At 36.4% G+C, this 20,347-nt stretch overlaps 1 protein-coding gene across 6 annotated transcripts in view; it reads left to right on the top strand.

Annotated features, from left to right (window-relative positions):
- Nucleotides 1-20,347, top strand: part of ZNF385B (zinc finger protein 385B) — a 429,607-nt gene that overhangs the window by 112,029 nt on the left and 297,231 nt on the right. Inside the window, exon 4 of one of the 6 annotated variants that reach the window (XM_086719073.1) lies at nucleotides 9,754-9,891. The exons of 4 other annotated variants lie outside the window; for them this stretch is intronic. In XM_086719073.1, coding sequence (XP_086575199.1) covers nucleotides 9,754-9,891 — 138 coding nt within the window. Of the gene's footprint in view, nucleotides 1-9,753; nucleotides 9,892-20,347 lie in introns of those variants that run through there. One more of the 6 variants, XM_086719072.1, reaches the window with a different exon arrangement.

Here is a 20,347-nt window from a genome sequence, read left to right as displayed (position 1 = left end):
GGGATGAGCACTGGGTGTTGTATGGAAACCAATTTGACAATAAATTTCATATAAAAAAAAAAAAAAAAAAAAAAAAAAAAAAAAAGAACCTGAGAACTTGCATTTCTAACAAATTCTCAGCAGAAGCTCCTGGTATGAAATCACACTTTGAGAATACCATCTAACCCATTGAGGAGGATTTATACCCAGACAAGGAGCTTCTAAACTTAGATAAATCTATAATTGGAAATTAGGAAAGAGAAGGATGGCCTTATGTTCCTTGTCTTCTCCTGGGACACCCACTGACCCATGGAAATAGACAGTGTCTTAAAAATAGAGTGACTCGTCCCCCCAACCCTTTCAACCAAACCTTACCTCTAACCGGGAGCCTTATAAGCAACTCTGTACATTCTACAGTATCATAAACACAGTGAAGGTAGACCCAAAGGCTGTGGTTAAGTGGGTGAATGAGGCTTTACCTTGTGCCACATATTGTGCTAAGGAGATTACCTTATTTAAATTCTCACAACAGATTTGTGAGGAACGTATTATTATTACATATAATGCAAATAAGGAAGGAAGAGGTTAGGTAGTAACCAGAAGAAGCAAGACCGGGATTTGGAACAAGCTGGCCTAATTCTGTGGCTTGATTCCTTACCACGATGTTATTGCCTTCCATCTATGAATATAAGTTATGTTGGGCAGAACTTGCCTAGTTTGTGCTTATAGGTTACTGCTCAGACAGTGTACCTGATGTGAAGTTGAATCAGAAAAGAGAAGCCGTAAGTTCTCTCTCTGAATGTACCAGCATTGCTGCCCAGTAGCTTTCCCCACATATCAGTTAGGGATACATGATATTCTGATACCCACCCTATCCAATCAGATGTATGTAAATCACTAGACAGAGTAGTAAATGTTAACTTCACATTTTATTCTCCTTGTGTTTTCAAGGAACATTTATGCCTGTCATGGGGAATCAAATTGCTCCCAAGGATTATGGTGGGGAGAATTGATTGTATTTTGAGGTTTTTTGAACCCATATTTCCTCAGAATGGGAAGGGATTCTTTCTTAGGGTGTGACCTCTGATCCTGCAGTTGGCACTCATTTGGCACAAATAATATTTAAAACTATGAAAGGTCAGGCCCAGATTATGAAGGTTGTGCCAAACTATCTTAGGAGAGACACATTTATATGTGATTTGAGGTGCACTGGAGATAGGAATTATCATGGAAAGACTAAAATAATGTTAGTTTTCATAACCCAACACGATAAGTATGACTCTCCTCATGTTATAGATAAGAAACTTAGAAAGATATGGAGGCCTTTCCAAAGGCCACACAAGGATTCAAAGTCTAAGATCTTTTTAGCACTCTGTATTACCTCTCATAACTTTTTGCAACAAATCCTTCACGAAGTAAAAATGAAAGGAATTCATGATTACTTTCTTGTTATCTAATGTTTGGTTTTCCTGGTTGCTACTAACTGAACTGCCCATTTTCTTTCTCACCTTCAATTAATTCCAAACAAATTTCTTTTTTTTTTTTATTTTTTTTCATGTTTATTTATTTTTGAGACAGAGAGAGACAGAACATGAATGGGGGAGGGTCAGAGAGAGAGGGAGACACAGAATCTAAAACAGGCTCCAGGCTCTGAGCTGTCAGCACAGAGCCCAATGCGGGGCTCGAACTCACGGACCACAAGATCATGACCTGAGCCAAAGTCGGACGCCTAACCAACTGAGCCACCCAGGCGCCCCCCGAAACAAATTTCTAATCTCATTGAAGGTTAAGTTTTTAAGACTAAACAAGAGTTAGTCAAGCAAAGAGAGTAGAGAAACATTGATTCAAAGGCAGTAAAGGGAATGTTGAAAATCTTAAACCGAGAAACAGTTTGGCATATCCAAAAAGCTGAGATGTGGCTGAAACTGAGTGAGAAAACCAGAAGGAGACACAAGAGGATGTGGCATAATAGAAGTATTAGATATTTTTTTAAACAATGCTTTATTTTAATCATGATTCTCTGGGGTCAAAGATTAGAACTGGTGGTCCTTGCCCCGGACTCACCAGAGGTCACTCATGCAGCTGCAGTCAACTGGGTTGGATGGTCTATGATCACCTCACACACACGTGTGGTGCTGGCTGTATACTAGAGCTTTCTTGCCAGGAGACTCTCCTTTTCCAGTTACTTAGACTAGGCTTTGTTACTCTGAGTCACAGAACAGTACTGCAAATACAGCAAGAGTAGAAGGTGCAACCACTGTGTTCTTTTGGTCAGAGCTAGTCACAAGACCAGTCCAGCCTCAAGTGGTGGAAAAATAGATTCTGCCTCTTAAAGTGAGAAGTGGCATCTTTGATTTGGCTTTAGAAATTCTGTACTGAGTTTGAGTAGATTTTTTAAAAACAGTTTTTAATGTTTATTTATTTTTGAGACAGGGAGAGGCAGAGCATGAGTAGGGGAGGGGCAGAGAGAGGGAGACACAGAATCTAAAGTAGGCTCCAGACTCTGAGCTGTCAGCACAGAGCCCAATGCGGGGCTCGAACCCACAAGCTGTGAGATCATGACCTGAGCAGAAGTTGGATGCCCAACCAACTGAGCCATCAAGGTGTCCCAAGTTTGAGTAGATTTTAACTTGAGGACACTTTGGGAGCAGGGAGAGGAAAAGTAAGAATGATATAACCAGGTGATTTTGCAGCAGGAAGTAGAAGTAATTATTTGGAGGTGGAAATGGAGAGCAAGATCAGAAAATGGGTTGTGGGTTGGAGTGTTGTATAATGTATCCTCTTCTTTGCTGCCATATTCTCTGCTTCTCTCTTTGGTGCCTCCAGGATCCTCAGTGATCCTCAGCTGTTTTTCCCCCTCCCTTCTAATCTCTTATTTGCATTCCTATTTTACATATAAGAATTAGCTTCTAGGGTCAAGACATTGTAATAGGTATTATAACTATTAAAATATGTGGGTGGATTTTTAAATTCCTAGGCCAAATTTCTTACGCTGCCTCTCCTATATATTTAAAATGAAAATTTATCCTCAAAAAGTGTTTTTCTCAGACAATTTTGAACTTTAGAAAGTAAACTTGAAATAGTAACACTGTAGAATCACCACAAGATGGTGCCACAAGTATATCGAAAGTAAGATATTTTCCTCATTCCTAACCCCACAATATTTTGCTGGAACTCATTAATGAATATGGAAAGCAAAGAAATACAAAGGGGTGAGCATTTATGCGAACATGCATGTGTGGGCAGGAGAATGCTCGTTTGACAGACTTTTTGAGCATCTTCTATGCATTAGGCAAAATCTGTAGGGGAGCTATCTCAGGGGTCTGTGTGCCTGCATGTGTGTGCACATGCACGCTCCAGACACCTGACAGAGGGTGGGAGGGAGAGAGAAAAGGTCACGTTCAGAGGAGATTTTTCTTCACTTTTCAGTAATAAAAATTACTGCTTAAATATCATATATTGTTCCCTGTCTGGAAAAAAAAGTTGTAGTTCATTTTAAGAGATATTGGATATGAACATTAATGTTTGATGACGCAAACCTAGGTTTATGTGGTAGATGCAGAGATAGAGTTGGAATTCATCAATATGATAATGTCCTACTTTTGCAGTAGAAACATGGTTTAAGATGCTTGCTTTTCATTTTTGATAAGTCAGTTTGGCATTTATCATTTAACTGAGAAATCTTTTGCAAAATATAGGTACTATGATGAAAGTATAACATATCATTGAGGGAGTATCAGTGAGTTCCTGTGAGTAAGTGCACTCGGTAAGAAACGCATTTCACTAAGGAAGCAGATGGGTTAAATTATTTATAATGCACTTATTTTCCTAGACCTCTTAATTGTAAGTCCATAAAAATCTTTTCATGGAACAATTATTATACAACCCAGTCAGTAGATAGAGTCCATATGACTTCCTATAATTTTCCATAGGAAAACCAGACTTAGAAGGGAAAGGATCTTGGTTGATGTATACCAAATTGGATTCTTAAGAAGAGGACATTTGCTGTCTTTAGCATATATTCCTATTGATAGGGCCCAGGAATTTTCTCTTACTTAGAATAATTTAGACCCAGTGATGATGCAGTAGAAGGAATATTAATATACTTTTTTGACTCTTTGTCTTGGCCGGAATTGATCATTATAAGTTTTCAAGTATTTTACAAAATCCTAGCTTAAGTCTATTCTTCAAAACAGGAATAGAGTTAGTGCCACACATGGGTACTCTCCAGTAAATTCAACTGAGATTTGGGCTTATTGAGGGTCCTTATAATGAGAGTAGAGCAATTCAGAAATAGGATGAAGTCTCAAGTTATAACTCCAGTCTCCCCAATACTTTGAGACAGAACCCCAGCCATTTTGGGTGGTGTCAGAATTCTAGAACATTTTAAGGTAGACCTCAAAAAGTCATTATAGAACAACTCTATATTCTGTGCACGTGGTTAAAAACTATAAACAAGGGGCCCATCATATAAATATAGAACTCTACGGAATTGACATATATAAGAGTTTGAAAGGAACTTTTTAAAATAAAGAATTAAAAGGAGTGGCTGGCCCTTTTAGTGAGGACAGATGATCTTTTGCTTTAAGAATTCTTTGGACTATGAACTTTTAAGAGTTATTTTATATCAAGTCTTGGCATTTAGATTTTAAAAACCAAATACCAACACTTTTCAGTGTGGAATTGAATCTTAGACAATGATGGCAAGTGTTTGGGTGGCTGAGTGATGAGAATTATCAAAGGCCAACTTAAAATCTGTTACCTGGGTATGTGTGTGTGTGTGTGTGTGTGTGTGTGTGTGTGTGTGTGTGTTACCTATTTTGAACTAATCTGTGGAGAAAGGCTTTTGATAGCTGGCTTAGCAGGAATTTAAAATTAGTAAGTTCATGGGGCGCCTGGGTGGCGCAGTCGGTTAAGCGTCCGACTTCAGCCAGGTCACGATCTCACGGTCTGTGAGTTCGAGCCCCGCGTCAGGCTCTGGGCTGATGGCTCAGAGCCTGGAGCCTGTTTCCGATTCTGTGTCTCCCTCTCTCTCTGCCCCTCCCCTGTTCATGCTCTGTCTCTCTCTGTCTCAAAAATAAATAAACGTTGAAAAAAAAATTAAAAAAAAAATAAATAAAATAAAATTAGTAAGTTCAGTTTCACATGGTGAGTTGAATGTGTTGTCATCCTGACTGACCAGATTTCTTCACATGGATGTTCTGCTTTCAGGCCCTTGACAACATCATAGCCAAGGAGGCTCTTGGACATTGTTCCAAATTAGACATGCCTGTGGAATGTGATAACTGACCATGGGGTTGGTGTTCATCTTTGCACTTATGTTTTTTCTGGAGCTGGTTCTTCGGCCAACTGTGAACAAGTTTGCTCTTCTCCTGTTTACCTGATGAGTTTGGAGGAGCTGGTGGGCTGGTTATTGTGGGGTTTTGTTTTGTTTTGTTTTGTTTTGTTTTGTTTTGTTTTGTTTTGTTTATGGCCTGAGTGCAGTGGCATTCATATCATGCTGACCCACTTCATTTCAAGAGTTTGCCCTCTAGTGAGCCTGTCTTGCAATCCAGAGACTCTTGGCCTGTAGACACCAGATGTTCATTCTTATGTGGACATGATGTAAAAGGTGTAAGGAGATACTGATTTTGATCCTGGGGAGTTACCCACTCTGGATAGTTACTTACTTTTAGAAGCTGCAATAACTCCAGCAAACCCCCAGGGCACTATTTTGGTTACTAAAGAAAGAATTCACTAAATTATGTTGTACTGTCAAAATGAATAAATGGTTTCCTTCTTCACATGGAAAATGACTTTGAATATGGTCATATTCTAGATACTAAGATTAGAGCCACACATTCTGTTATACTTTGTACAGTAAATAGGAAGACCAGTGTTCTCATAAACACCTCTGTGACTCCTTTCCACTGCAAGTCTGGGCCCCAAAAGCCACCCAAGAAATGCTCTTCTTTTTAGGCGGTATATGTATAGTCTTTTTTGAAAATAAAAATTGTATATATTTAAGGTGTACCATATGATTTGATACACATCTACATAGTGAAATGATTGCTGTAGTCAAACTGATTAATATATCCATCTCCAAATATAATCACTTTGTGTGTGTGTGTGTGTGTGTGTGTGTGTGTGTGTGTGTGTTGAGAACAACTGAAATCTACACTCTTAGCAAAATTCCAGTACTCAATATAGTATTGGTAATTCTAGTCAGCATACTATACCTCAGCTCTCTAGACTTATTCATCCTTTATAAGTGTAACTTGGTACTGTTTGACCACCATCTCTTAGAAGATGATGAATATTCTACAGGCCCAAAGTCTCAAGTCCAGGGTCAATGCTATCTTAAAGTTCTTTAATGTACATAATTTAAAAAATGATTTACTTGAGAAATATACTGATAGGACAACTCCAAGTAAATACAACATAATATTCATGTTTTGGGGGAGAGGAATATTCTTTTTAAAAATGGGTTTTAAAGTCAAACAGTTTGAATATTGAAAGTAAAGAATATTACTACATTTTTTTCTATAAGTGATTTTGAAGAACTCTTACACCAAATAGTATATAGCATATAACAATAAAATTAGGGACCTTTACTTCATGAAGTTTATTTTTTGTTTGTGACATTTTCATATGTGATGTTGAACATTATGGGTGTTTTGTTGCAGGGTACACTGACAAGAGAGTGAGATGTTTCATGCCTCGTTCTGAAAATATATTCTTCTTTTTAAAATTTTCTTTTGAAAATTATAAAGTACATTGCTAAAACAAATATTTTTGTCAAGTGCCTTTCAGATTACTGGGTATAAAGTAGTTAATGAACATTTGATATAATTATTATTATGGGTTTTTTTCTTGACGCAGTAGTTCTGAATGGCTGCTTCTTACTTTCTGCTCCCATGCCCTACTTTTGTCATCTTGCATTACAGCCCCATCTCTGCTCTACTTTGTGTCTCAGTCTTAATAGCACCTTCTCTTGTATTTTTTGCCTGTCTTGTTAAGGCAATGCTAATCACCAAATCTCTTGCTCAAGCAAGAGAACACTTGTTTAGGTACCATTTTCTGGTCCATAACCCTATAATAGTTTAGGTAAACATTTTACAGGTCCACAGTCTCTTAACCTGCAATTCTTGCAATCCAAGAAGCCCTGAAAATCAGAAGATTTTACAATTAATACTGATGGCAAAACCTGACCTGAACTGATATGAGGTTAATTATAGACTTTATTTATCCCATCTAGTATGAATATGCACATGTTTTGCTGCAGAAATGTTGTGTCTGACTATAGAGTGTCGCCCCAGACCCCACTAGAAGCATTATATAATTCATGCTCTATGCAGAGTATTATCTTTCTAAAATCTGAAAGCACTTGAATTCTGAAATGCATCTGGCACTAGGGTTTTAGATTAAGGATTGAGGACTATAATCAAATATTATGGCTTCATTTTTTTATGAAAATTTACCTTATTACTAGGGAGCTGCATGCATGGTAATAATAAAAAGAATTTTAGGCACACAATCTCATGAACAATTTTCTAAGACTAGAAAAGTGCATGTGCCACACACACACACACACACACACACACACACACACACACAGAAAACCCTGAGCAATTGATGAATCAGTGAATCACGAGGCACAAATGAATGGAATTCAGGAGTAACTGCAAAAGTAACTGCAAAAGGAGGAGTGCATTTTCCTGTGATGTAGGGGTGTGTGTAAACACACGCACACACACAAACATGCTTGTATATATATGTATACATAAAAATGTGCTTGTATACATACACACACAAAAATGTACTTGTATATACACACAAACATACTTGTGTGTATGTCTACTCTGTGTATGTCTATAACTGTCTCCAAGGAAGGAGTTCTGACCAGTGGCCAGTAAACAGTAAAACATATATGTAGAAATATAAGGAGGGGGTGCCATGTTTAAAGTTGCTCCAAAATGCTGTGATATGTAAATGTACATTAGGAATAGTGCTTATTTTTACACAGACATTTTGGGTCTAGTAGGCAGTACTCAATGTGGTACCTAAGAGCTAGTAGTATTTCTAGAATTGACCACAGTCCTTCACAGAAGGTCCTCAGGTCAGCATTGCCTTTATTGGACCCTGATTTGTTCTGTCATTAGAGTCTCAGTGAGAGCCTAAAACCCATCTTTAAAAATCCGAATAGAACCTTGAATGTGTTCTTTGTCAATTCTACTTACAAGGAATTTCTTCCAGTTATCATTGTAATTTTTGGTAAATGTTTTATGTCCTTTTTGCTTTGCGCTTTGCACGTCTCAAAGCTCTATATTTTGTGATCTCAAATCACTATTGCTACTTTTTGGGGTATTCTACCTTGTACCTTTTTAAGAGTATGTCAGCTGGCTCTTGCATCTTCTATTTTAGTATTGAAAGAGAAAAGATGGTAAAAGGTATAGGTGTAAATTTGGGGGTGGATGGGGTGGATTTTATTTATTTAAAGAAATTTTTTTTAAATGTTTATTCTTTTTTTTTTTTTTTAATTTTTTTTTTCAACGTTTATTTATTTTTGGGACAGAGAGAGACAGAGCATGAACAGGGGAGGGGCAGAGAGAGAGGGAGACACAGAATCGGAAACAGGCTCCAGGCTCTGAGCCATCAGCCCAGAGCCCGACGCGGGGCTCGAACTCACGGACCGCGAGATCGTGACCTGGCTGAAGTCGGACGCTTAACCGACTGCGCCACCCAGGCGCCCCTAAATGTTTATTCTTGAGAGACAGAGAGAGACAGAGCACAAGCGGGGGAGGGACAGAGAGGGAGGCACAGAATCTGAAGCAGGCTCCAGGCTCTGAGCTGTCAGCACAGAGCCCAGTGCGGGACTTGAACTCATGAATCAGGAGATCATGATCTGAGCTGAAGTCGGACGCTTAACTGACTGAGTCACCCAGGCATCCCTGGGGTGGGGATTTTAATGAGCTATAGAGTTTTTAAAAAGTAATAAGCAGACAAAAAATATGGGGTTAAAAATACTCTTTTACTTTATTTTCTTGTTACACAGAGTACATTGAAATCTTTATTGTTTAAGAATTTGTCTTACAGTAAATTGGATAGTATTTTGCCCTGGTGTTAGCATATTCCTGCCCACTTTTACTATCATTATTGTTTTAATTTAGAAACAAGCAGTTAGGGGTTGAAGTATATTTAACTTGCTCTTTAGTGGACATCTATGTGAAATATATGGAAATATTTTTGTTATTGTTGTGATAGCCTCTACTGATTTTATTTGTCTCTAGAAAAGTCCCAGGAACCTACAGCTTTATTGATTTTTGCAGCTTTTACTATAAGTCCTTATAATATATACTACTGATTTCTTCTCTGCATCCTGCTCATTGTTGAAAAGCCAGAGCTATTTTTAACATTTATACAATTTCAGTAGATGATTCTTCATTCCACAAGGTTTGGTGCTAAATCTGTGGAGCCTTTCATAATCATATCCTTTTTGTGGTTTGCTTGAATTTGAGCACAGTGGCTGATTTCATGCATTGATAATGAAGGCTTAGGTTGCCTGTTTCTCGGCATAAATCCACCTCAGACTTGTAGGTTGACAGTGCTTCTGGTTGCAGCACGCGTGGAGATATAGAACTGAAATTGCTCTGCTTTCTTTACAAATGACTCAGAGTGTGCTTGTCCTTCCCTAAAATGTTGCCAGCGTGTAAAGGATTTTCAATGAGCAGTGCAATAAGCCAGCATCTGGGAAGGTTTGGAGCTGCGCTGATATAGCGTGGTACTGTCACACAGATAATCAGGGCTGGAGCCAAGTCTCGGTAGCATTGTGCATCACACTGGTCACATACTGGAAGTTTTGTTTATCCAACTTGGTTGCTCTCAAAGCTGGTGAAAGCCCAGCCAGGATGTGGAGTGGACTTCCTAGCAGAGGTGAGCATTTTTATTCTAAAAACTTGGATCTGGTATCTGGTGTGTCAGTAACAGATTCTTATGCTGTGTTGAATCCTGTGGAGTTATCAATTGTGTTTATCATGTCGTGCTGACAGATTTGAAGGGTGACACTGAGGAGCAAAATATATGATTCTTTAATTTCATTGGGAAGTAACTCCTTAAATGCACGGTGTGATAGCATTCTTTTCTTTCTGTGCTAGCTGTTTGCCGAGGACATCTTAACAGTAGGTGACTTCCTTTGCATTTTAAACATTCAGAACAAGTCAGTGATATTATGCAATTTTGCTGTCATTACTGAAAGTAGGTAATTAGCAGTGCTATGATGTGTTTCATATACACACACACACACACACACACACACACACATATATGACTATGAACTAAATGTACTTTGTAGAATCTTTGATGTGAAAAATACATAGGAGGAAGCAAGTGATGTTTACAAGATAACTAAGAAAGTAAATGAAGTGGATTACATACTGGAGTTGATACCTTGTTAAGCTTGACATTAATAATGTCACTGGACAACCTCCAGTAATTGATTTTTAGAGACAGTATACTGAATGAAAGGAGAAAATTAGTAACATTTCTTCCTAAAGCATGTTTTAATTAGATGTGACATTTTAAATGTAGCAGATTTTATGACTTAAATGTAAATAAAGTGCTGACACTCAGCTGGAAAGTTAAATTACTAGATCACCTGCCCAGGAAGGTCAGTTGTGGCATTGGAAGTATAAAGTATTTGCAAGCCAACTAGATAGAGGCAAGCTCGAAGTTAGCCTCCGAGTATATGCAGTCCTATTGCTTAGGCTCTTCAAACTCCAATTCCTTCATGATGAGAAGCTGTTCTAAAGAAGAAAGGACTGAGAGTTCTGATGTGTTCACAAAGCAGTATGCTTATTAAGTGTCTGTTTAGTGTGTTAAGTCTGCAGAGAAATCTATTTTTGTTTGATTGGAAGCTAACATGGCACATGAGGTATGTATTTATATATGTGTGTATGTGTTTTTCCTGCTAAATTTATTTGAGGCAGCTGTTCTATAGCTTTAAACTCTGAAGTTATAGATAAGGGTGTATTCGTTTGACAGAAGATTCGAGAACCCCGTTTACTGCCAGTACATGTAAAGCTTGGCTAAGCAGACGCATCAGGAGCAAACCATTTGTGTTCGCCAATCTGTCTCAGCAAGTCCCAGGGCCACTATCTTGCTAGAAGCCACTGTGTGCTTTTGAAAGCATGAAATTAGTTTTATACTGAGCACATGGTTTCTCATTTAGCAGCTCTTTTTATGGTAATGGTCAATTTATGGTTCACTGCCAGGATTTCGGTGTTCTGTCAAAGCTGATAGTTTCTGCTAAGGTGTCTCTATGAGATAAATTTTTAAAAAGCAGAGGGAGGGAGGCACCTAATTAGACCCTCAAGAAGAGACTCTTACCTTCAACCTAGTCTGTTTTCTGAATGCATTGTCATTTCTCCAAAATTCTTTATGTTTTTAATCCAAAACCTACAGATTTGAAGTTATGAACATTTATCTCTTTGGACTTTACTTGACGTGTGACATCAAAATAGCTATGTTCTCATATGTATAGTATTTATTCATCTTTTTGTAATACATTTGTAGAAAACCACTCTATCAGTACTGACCATTTTGTGCAGTTCATCATTAGACTTATCTGTTTGTTTGGTAATACATCCCAGAGCAATGCTGGAGAGAGGACAAGGCTTTTATATATTTTATAGTTGATACAAACTACCCATACATTACCCATACTTTATTATACATATGTGTGTTGTGAGAAGGGTTAGTAAAGGAATAAAGCTAAACAGCCCAAAGATGTATTAGCAATGTTGAAAATGTCTTCTTTCATACAACTGCCTCATCTTGAAAAGTAAAAGCTCTCAAATGCTGAAATTATATTAAAAATAGTTTTTATTTGTTTCCACAAAGTGATAATAGATGAAATGTACTTTAAATGTTGTAAGAATGATTTTCTTAGCCTTTTCTTTCTATCAGAAAATAACCCTTGTTGAAAGTTTTGCTAGTCATAGTGCATTTTGAAATAGAGGTGGTCAAAATTAACTACCAAGACATTTAATGAAGTATTTATTCTTGTGTTTTTTCTTTGCATGGTGGTAATAGATATATACAGGTGGATTACGGTACACATTGGAATGGTGCTATTATGCTTTTTTTTTTTTTCAAACGGCCTTGACAATAGAACTGAAAACACTTCTGAAATCTTGAATTTCATGATTTTTTTTTCTTGTTAATCCTTGGATCTTTGCCTAGGTTATTAAGTGATTTCACATGATAAAGGATCCAAGCTAAAATCGTATTTATTAAAACGTATGCATATAATATGTGCCATTATAATTAGGAGATTTTCTGATTTTCAGTGGAGCCTAATTTCAAACAACTTATTTTTCTTCTGTTCTTTTAGGAATGTCATGTCACAAGTCATCATCAGATTGTCAGGGGGGTTTTGTTTCAGGTTTTGACTACAAATAAATATCTCATATTTCTTGCTTCCCCAAAGCCCATGAGACAAATTGGGTTTTTGTGTTGAGAATTAGAAGATTAGAAGGGCATTGAGATTTTCTCTTTGAAATTTCTGATGATTTAACATGTTTAGTAAATAAAACCTTTAAAGAAGTTTTAGAATGTCAGAATTCTCCTAGAATAGTAAAACTTGTCATATTACATAGATCATAGAAATTCACTAGAAGTGAGGGATAATTTAGCATATTTGCCTAAAATCTTAGCATCAATTTCTCTTTCATGGGAGTAGGATTTAGAAAGTTATCATGAGGATGTGAGATTCTTGTGAATCTCTGTGAAATTTACCTGCGTCTTTTCACTTTTATGTCAAGAGCTAGCAATCCTGGGTTCCCTTTAGCATTTAAAAATGATTAGTTATGACACATAGCAAATACCAAAGTAGGTAGTAAACATACTTTAGTTGAGAAACATGACAAAATCAAAGTACTCTCCAAGTTCAGTGAGCTTTCCTATCGTACACAAGCAATTATTTGTTTGGACTATTTATATAGCTTGTATGTAGTTTGTTTTGAGGTTTGTTGCTGTGGTGATAAATTCTTTTTTAGTATAAGTATGTCCCAGGCAATATTTGGGACATACTTATACTAAAAATTATTCATTGTTTAGCTGAAATTCACATTTGACTGGGTGTCCTATATTTAACGTGGGAACCCTACCTACTTTCTAAATAAGAAGGTGAATCTCTAATTATTACCAATAAAATTAGGTCTGCCAAAGCCAAAATGGCAGCTTCATATTCCTATAAAAGCAGTTTCTACCTCGGAGTTTATTCCTAGAATCTCCTATGAAAAGAAAGTTTTCATTTGAGAAACTTAAAATGGTATATATATATATATATATATATATATATATATATATATATATATAGTTTTATATATATATAAAAGGATTGGTAGAGCAGAAATCAGGAAGGATATGAAACTTAAAATGGTATATATATATATATATATATATATATATATATATATACATATATATAGTTTTATATATATATGAAAGGATTGGTAGAGCAGAAATCATGAGGAAGGATATGAAAGCCTCCTATAGTTACAGAAATAAGACAATAAAGGCAGCATATTAAATAACAGTTGCCAGTAACATTTTAAATAAACAATTTCCAATTGTTATCCTTTATCAACTAGAACATTTTCAGGATTTTCCTCCTTTAACAAATTTGAGATTCTTATAAATTAATTTTATTTTGTTGTAGTTAAGATGCATGACGAGGGGTCCCTCCTTCATGGTCTCCCTCCACTCCTCCATCTGGACTTCACTCAAATGCTCATTGTCCTTTTGATTTTAGGACTCATGTTCTTGACTGCTACTTCCTAGGTTTCACAGAGACACAGAGTAACTTGCAAACTTGACTTAGAAGATCTATGGGATCCGTTATTAAGTGCACCATGGCTGAGTAAAAAAGAATAAAGATAATATTTATTGTGTACCCACTATGTGCCTCATACAATATTAAAATATTTATAGGCAGATTTTATTGAATGCTCATCACTTTTTAGTGTATTAATGTAATATTCATCGTACACATGTTAAGCCATGGCTGAGTAAAAAAGAATAGAGATAATATTTATTGTGTACCTACTATGTGCCTCATATAATATTAAAAGTATTTATAGGCAGATTTTACTGAATGCTAATCACTTTTTAGTGTATTAATGTAATATTCATTGTACACATGTTAAGCTATTTATCAAAAACCCTGTTCCTAGCCCAGAGTTACTCCAATTTTAACCTCACCAGAACAGAGCAAAACATTTCCATCCTGGCTCCAAATGTTACTTTTAAACATCTGGGCAACCTCCCCACAGGGAAATGAAGGAATAAAGGCTCACTTTTTTTTTTTTTAATCTCACCTAAGGCTGTATTTTAAAATCCTCTTTGCTCAGACTTTGCTTTACCTTTCTTGTCTCTTTTCACTTCCTAATATGTCCCTGCCTCCACTATTTTTATAAGTATTCCCAATGAGTGTGACTAGATATCACCATATAATTTGATTCTCAAGATGAGAAAGAAATATATAGAAGTAAACTACATGTGCTATAACAGAATTTTGTCCTAGGCTACCTTGAAGTTGATTAGTAAATAATGTAGAGGAGATGTTTGGAATAATTTCATTAAGCTAACCTTTTTGTACCCAGTCTAAAATGCCACCTCAGTTCTCTCTGTCAGTCATGTGACATGTCAAACCAGGAAACCAGTTTTGAGCCCAAATTGATCAGTTGAATGTGAGAGCAATTAACTCAAGTTTTGGAAATAGCCCAATAGAGAACTGTTCAGTAAACCATATCTTTTCTTAGTTAAATGGTACCCCCTCCCACACACAATGATCTAGTTCATTTCTCAATGTCTTTTGCTCTATAGGACAAATTCCAACTTCCTTCCAATTTTTTTCATGTCTTTTTAACAATATATCACTATTTCAATCTGATTGTTTTGATCCCAAAAGATTTTTTTTGCCTTCTCTCATCAATCTGTTTTCTGCTTTTGCCTAGTCATAATTGTCACTATGTTATGCATTACTTCTTCTAATTGTTCAAGATTGTATTGGCAGATTTTTCTGGAATTTAAACTATGATCTTTGGGAAAAGATTCTGATTCTTCTTTACCTTAAAGATCACTATTTTAGTCTCCATGTTAGCTCCAATGTCCCCCTGCTTATATCAGTCCTATTTGGCTGTATGGTCTGTTTGTTATGGCAAAATACCAATGTGAATCCATAATTTAAATTTTAATACTAAGTATCATCGAAAAACTTTTTTTTAACTTGTCCTCAAATTCTTAGAAGAGGCACTGGTGAGTAAATTAAAGTTACTAGTAGTTTAAGGCATTCTGTTTCTTTTAATTTCCTATAAGATGAGATTGCTCAATAGCTATATTTTCTTGGCAAATGGCAATTGAATAATAACTAGGTGCCTCCCACAGGGAATTCCTGTTCTATCAGAGCAAGGAATCTTCTGTCTTCTGATTCCATCCAGGGAGTCTGCAACACCACCAGGCTATTTAGCCAAATATCTTTTTGTTGACATTTCAGATTGGTGTGTGAATTTCACTTGAATATCTATGGTAATTCTGCTTCTATTTTTTGGCACTCTAATTCACTCTTTGGTAGTGTTGTTTTTTTAGAAGATGATGGAAGTAATGAATTTACATCTAGAAACCCTCTGTTTCTTCCAGCAAGTTAAGGTGGTATTTCTTTACTTGAGTTTTTTCTTGGCACACTGGAAAGGGGAGCTTGAAATTTGAAAATATTCAGGTGTAAGCAGATTTAGAAATTAATCTACAGGGACTTTTTTCTGGCATTTTCCTACATTTTATGTATTTTTATTATTGCCCAATGGGTAATACAATACTCATGATAAATTAGTTAACTCTTGATTAATTGCAGCTTTCAAATTTTGTATAATTTAAGTATACAACAACTTTTATGCAAATTGAGGGGAACAAGCAATGGATGTCAGTCTGTGTACAGAGTAGTTAGAAATTCTTTAATGGGTTGTGAATCATGCTTAACTGGGATAGGGAGAAAATAGGGATGGTTTAGAAATGATCTCTAACAAACTGAGGGTTGATGGGGGGTGGGAGGGTGGGGAGGGTGGGTGATGGGTACTGAGGAGGGCACCTTTTGGGATGAGCACTGGGTGTTGTATGGAAACCAATTTGACAATAAATTTCATATATTGAAAAAAAAAAGAAATGATCTCTAACACTTATTTCTTGCTTCAGCTGCAACTGATTTAACCAGTGTTGGATCTCTATCAGCACATTTTATCACTGTCCGTCTTTAATCAAGTGAATGCACTAAATAGTGCATTAAAGGGCTTCAGAATAACAGCAGTGATAACTAACACTTTCAAAGTAACTATATGCCAGACCCTTTACATACATAAACTCATTTAGTCTTTGTAACAGCCCTATCAGTAAGTACTGTTATATCTACTTTGCAAGTAGGAAAACTGAAATCCAGAGAGGCTAGTTAGGTTACCTGCCCAAAGTCTTCCAGGTAACTCATCTGGGATTTGAATCCAGACAGTCAGGCTCCAGAATCCATGCTTTTAACCACTGTCCTAGACTAGCTTTCCTAGACTAGCTTTCTATAGGACATCTAACAAAATGTTTGTTGATATTATTTTGTAAATAGAGTAGAAAGCTGTAGACTGAATGATAATGTAAGTTACTGGATTTGTAATTGGTTGAATGCCTACACCCACTTGTACCTCTTCAATATCAAGTTGAGGCTCTAGGACTCTGCAATGACTTGGTGGGAACACTGATGACTTGGCTATTAGATTTGTAGATGATATGAAGTGGAGATCATAAATACATAGGAAAATACAATTAATATAAATCTCAATGCCTAGGCCACATCCCATACAAATAAATCAGAATCTCTAGGAGTGCTACACAGGAATAATATTTTTAAAATTCCCAAGGTGATTCCAATGTGCAGCCCCAGTTTGAGCCACTGTTTTAGAAAGATGAACAAACTCCAACATGGTCAATTTCAACTACAATAAATGAAAGAGGGAGAGAGAGAAGTTGTAGGAGTATAGAACTATAAACTCTTATATGAGTCAAAAGCATGATATAATTGTCCCCTACAGTCTTGATAATATCTTAGGTGGGACTAGAAAAAATAGGATATCTCTAACAGTGAAGTTTCTTCAACTGGCCAGAGCATGCCTGGAGTTTGGGAGAGATGCAGAGAGCCGTAGGTGCTTTCATTTGGGAGTGACCGCCATGGCCAAGGTGCACTGAGTACTTTGTCAAGCAGAAGAGATCATCAGAGGGTTTGTTATAACATTTGAGTTATAGTGGGCTTTTTCCTGCTGTTTGTTTGAATTTTTTTTAATATTTATTTTTTGAAGTATAATTAACATACAGTGTTAGTTTCCGATGTACAATGTAATCATTCAATAATTCTAAACATGACTCAGTGTTCATCACCATAAGTACACTCTTTAATCCCCTTTATGTCACCCACACCCCCCCCCCCACCAACCTCCCTTAAATTGTAGTTTTTCAGTAAAGATTTCAGGTAAAATTAAGATCAGTGGATGGGCTTATCAATAGGAAAGATTTTCATGTGATGTAAAGAACTTCCTAATAGGGCTGTCTGAATATGAGGAGACTCCTTTTTTGAACATAGTACATGTCCCTGATTGGTGATACTGAAGCAAAAGGCAGAATGTGACTTAGATGTGTGATAGAGGAGAATAAGGATTGCATGGATGGTTAACGTAGATGATCTTCCAACTTCAGACTCTATAATTACAGGAGCATGTTAAATTAATAAGGTAATATATCAGTGAGGATTCATTCATTACATTAGTTCTGTGTCTAGGAGAAGCAGCAGAACAGTGTTATGGCGAGTTTCAAGCATTCAAAGTTTCAAAGCCCAGGTCCACCACAGCTTGTCTGTATGACCAGGCAACTTATTGCACTTTCCAAGTCTTGGTTTCCTCAGCTGTAAAACAAGAATAATAATTGATTCCTCTGCATGGATTTGCTACAAAGATTAAGTGAGAATAATGTATATAAATTTCTTTGCATGGCAAACTGAGGGAAAATGGGAGGAATATGATATAATCAGAAGTTACAGTAAAAGCTGTAAAGTTGCCAATGATGATTTTATGGTTTGGCATGAGTTTAAGTACTCAGTAAATGTAGCCCATTATTATTTACAAACTATCTTTCTTCTGTTATAGCTGACTTCTGGTAAAAATTAGTGTCTGAGAGATAAAACTGCAAGCAGGTAAATTTGGTGGGGGATATAGCAGCATAGGGGACTCCAACAATGGGGCACAGGATGGGCAACTTTGAGTAAGTGGAGGCCCCATAAAGAACTGGGCCTAGGTAGGGATGGGAGATTTTGAAAGGGGATTGATAATTAGATCCCTAATCACTGATACTCATCACCTATTTCCATCTTTTATTTCATTTGATCCTTACCACAACACTGGGAAGTAGATAAAGTAGTATTTGCTCATTATACTAATAATAAATCAGCACCTGGGCAGTGACTTGCTGAAGAGCAGACCTGGAAGTCAAACCCAGACTCTTGAACCTCCACTCCACAGCTTCCACACATCACACCAGCTTCTTCTGCCTACTTCTGTGGGCAGCCCAGCTCAAACATTAAGTAAGGAGGACTTACCAGTTGAGCATAAACAATGCAATGAGGTTTGGAAATGAAGGAAAGATGTGTAAGGGGAGTGTGATCAATGAATCAAATTTAGTTCAGGGATAAAATTTTAAAGCTTTCCTGTTGATTGGAAGACAGCTTATAAAGAAGGTTGGAATGATAATTAAAAGCTCAAGTAGTAACCTTACCAGTCAATGATGTTAACATTATTATCACATTTTATAGGATCTGAATACTTAAAGGGCTTTCTGTGTAATATAATTAACCATCCTTAACACATCTCATACTAAAGGGCAAGCTTCTTTAGTATGGTATAACAAATCCAACAGTTAATAAGAATCACCATATATTAAAAGTTTAATGGTTCACTGAGTTGGGGGAGGAGAAAGGGCAGAAGGCAAAAGTTTGTGCTTTAATTCCGTTCATCAAAAGAACTTCATGACATCTGCAAAACAATGGACAGGCTGTGATTTATTTTTTTAGACAAAGTTGCAAGTGCCAGGAATAAATACCAAATAAAGTAGTTTTATAAATGACTGCATACTCTTATTGCAATAAATATAGAGTATAAATATAGATGAGTCACTTAAGATGATTTTTCATTGGATCAGAATCTTTAATTTTGCTGTTGTTGTCATCATGCTTTTCACTGACCAAGGTATTAAATTTATTTTCCTTATCACATCTGAGTATGTTTATAAAAGGTAAAAGTAAATTAGATTAGTAAGGTATATTTAAGGAACAAGCTCTTTACCCAAAGTTAACTGTTTTTATATCCAATACATATTCTATTATTGTACTTATCATGATATATATGAATTATTTTTTAAAATATCTTTCTCTTCTCCTAGACTGCTTGAGAATAGGAACTATGTGCTAATCTTTTAAATATGTGAGTCTCAATACAACACTAGGCACATAGTAAATGATATACTTAAAACACTAACTAACGGATAAGACTTGAATACAGGACCTGTGACTACTTGTGCAGAACCCAATAAATTATTTGATAGTGCTGCTCATAAAAATATTTATTATTTAATTAAAAATACAGTGAGGCATTTGATGGGCAAGATCAAGTCTTATTTATGATAATACAGTGAGTTAACAAATGTATGGGCATGGGAGCACTCTAGTTCATTGTTGGACGGAGTGTATTTGCCATGAAATACATGAAATTCATTCACATATTTGCCAAGGCAAGGTGACAGTAACTCTCAAAACTTAGAATATGCATAGCTTTTGACCCAGCAACTCCAGTATCCCAGATTTAGTCAGCAGATATACTTGCATATATATACAAAGGTACATAAGGCAATAAATTTTCTTGCATGTGTCTATAAAAAATACAGGATTTTATTGTAACATTATTTTTAGTAGAAAAATATAGAAAAAATATACCCAGCATAGGTGATGGTAATAATCATGGTTCATCCATGCAGTGTGATACTTTCTTAGCCTGTTTGGGCTGCTATGACAAAATACTACAGACTGGGTAGCTTATAAACAACAGAAATTTCTTTCTCATAGCTTTGGAAGCTGGAAGTCAAAGACCAGGGTTCCAGCATGGCCAGATAAGAGCCCTCTTCCAGGTTGCAGACTTTTTGTTGTGTCTTCACATGGCAGGAGGGGCATGGGATCTCTGTAAGGTCTCTTTGATAAGAACATAAATCGCATTCATGGAGAATCTACCCTCATGACCTAAGCAACTCCCAAAGGCCC

Source organism: Puma concolor, chromosome C1, assembly GCF_028749965.1.
Source record: "Puma concolor isolate L17-30 chromosome C1, mPumCon1.1.hap2, whole genome shotgun sequence".
NCBI lineage: Eukaryota > Metazoa > Chordata > Mammalia > Carnivora > Felidae > Puma > Puma concolor.
This window is presented reverse-complemented; position numbering and strand designations above follow the sequence as displayed.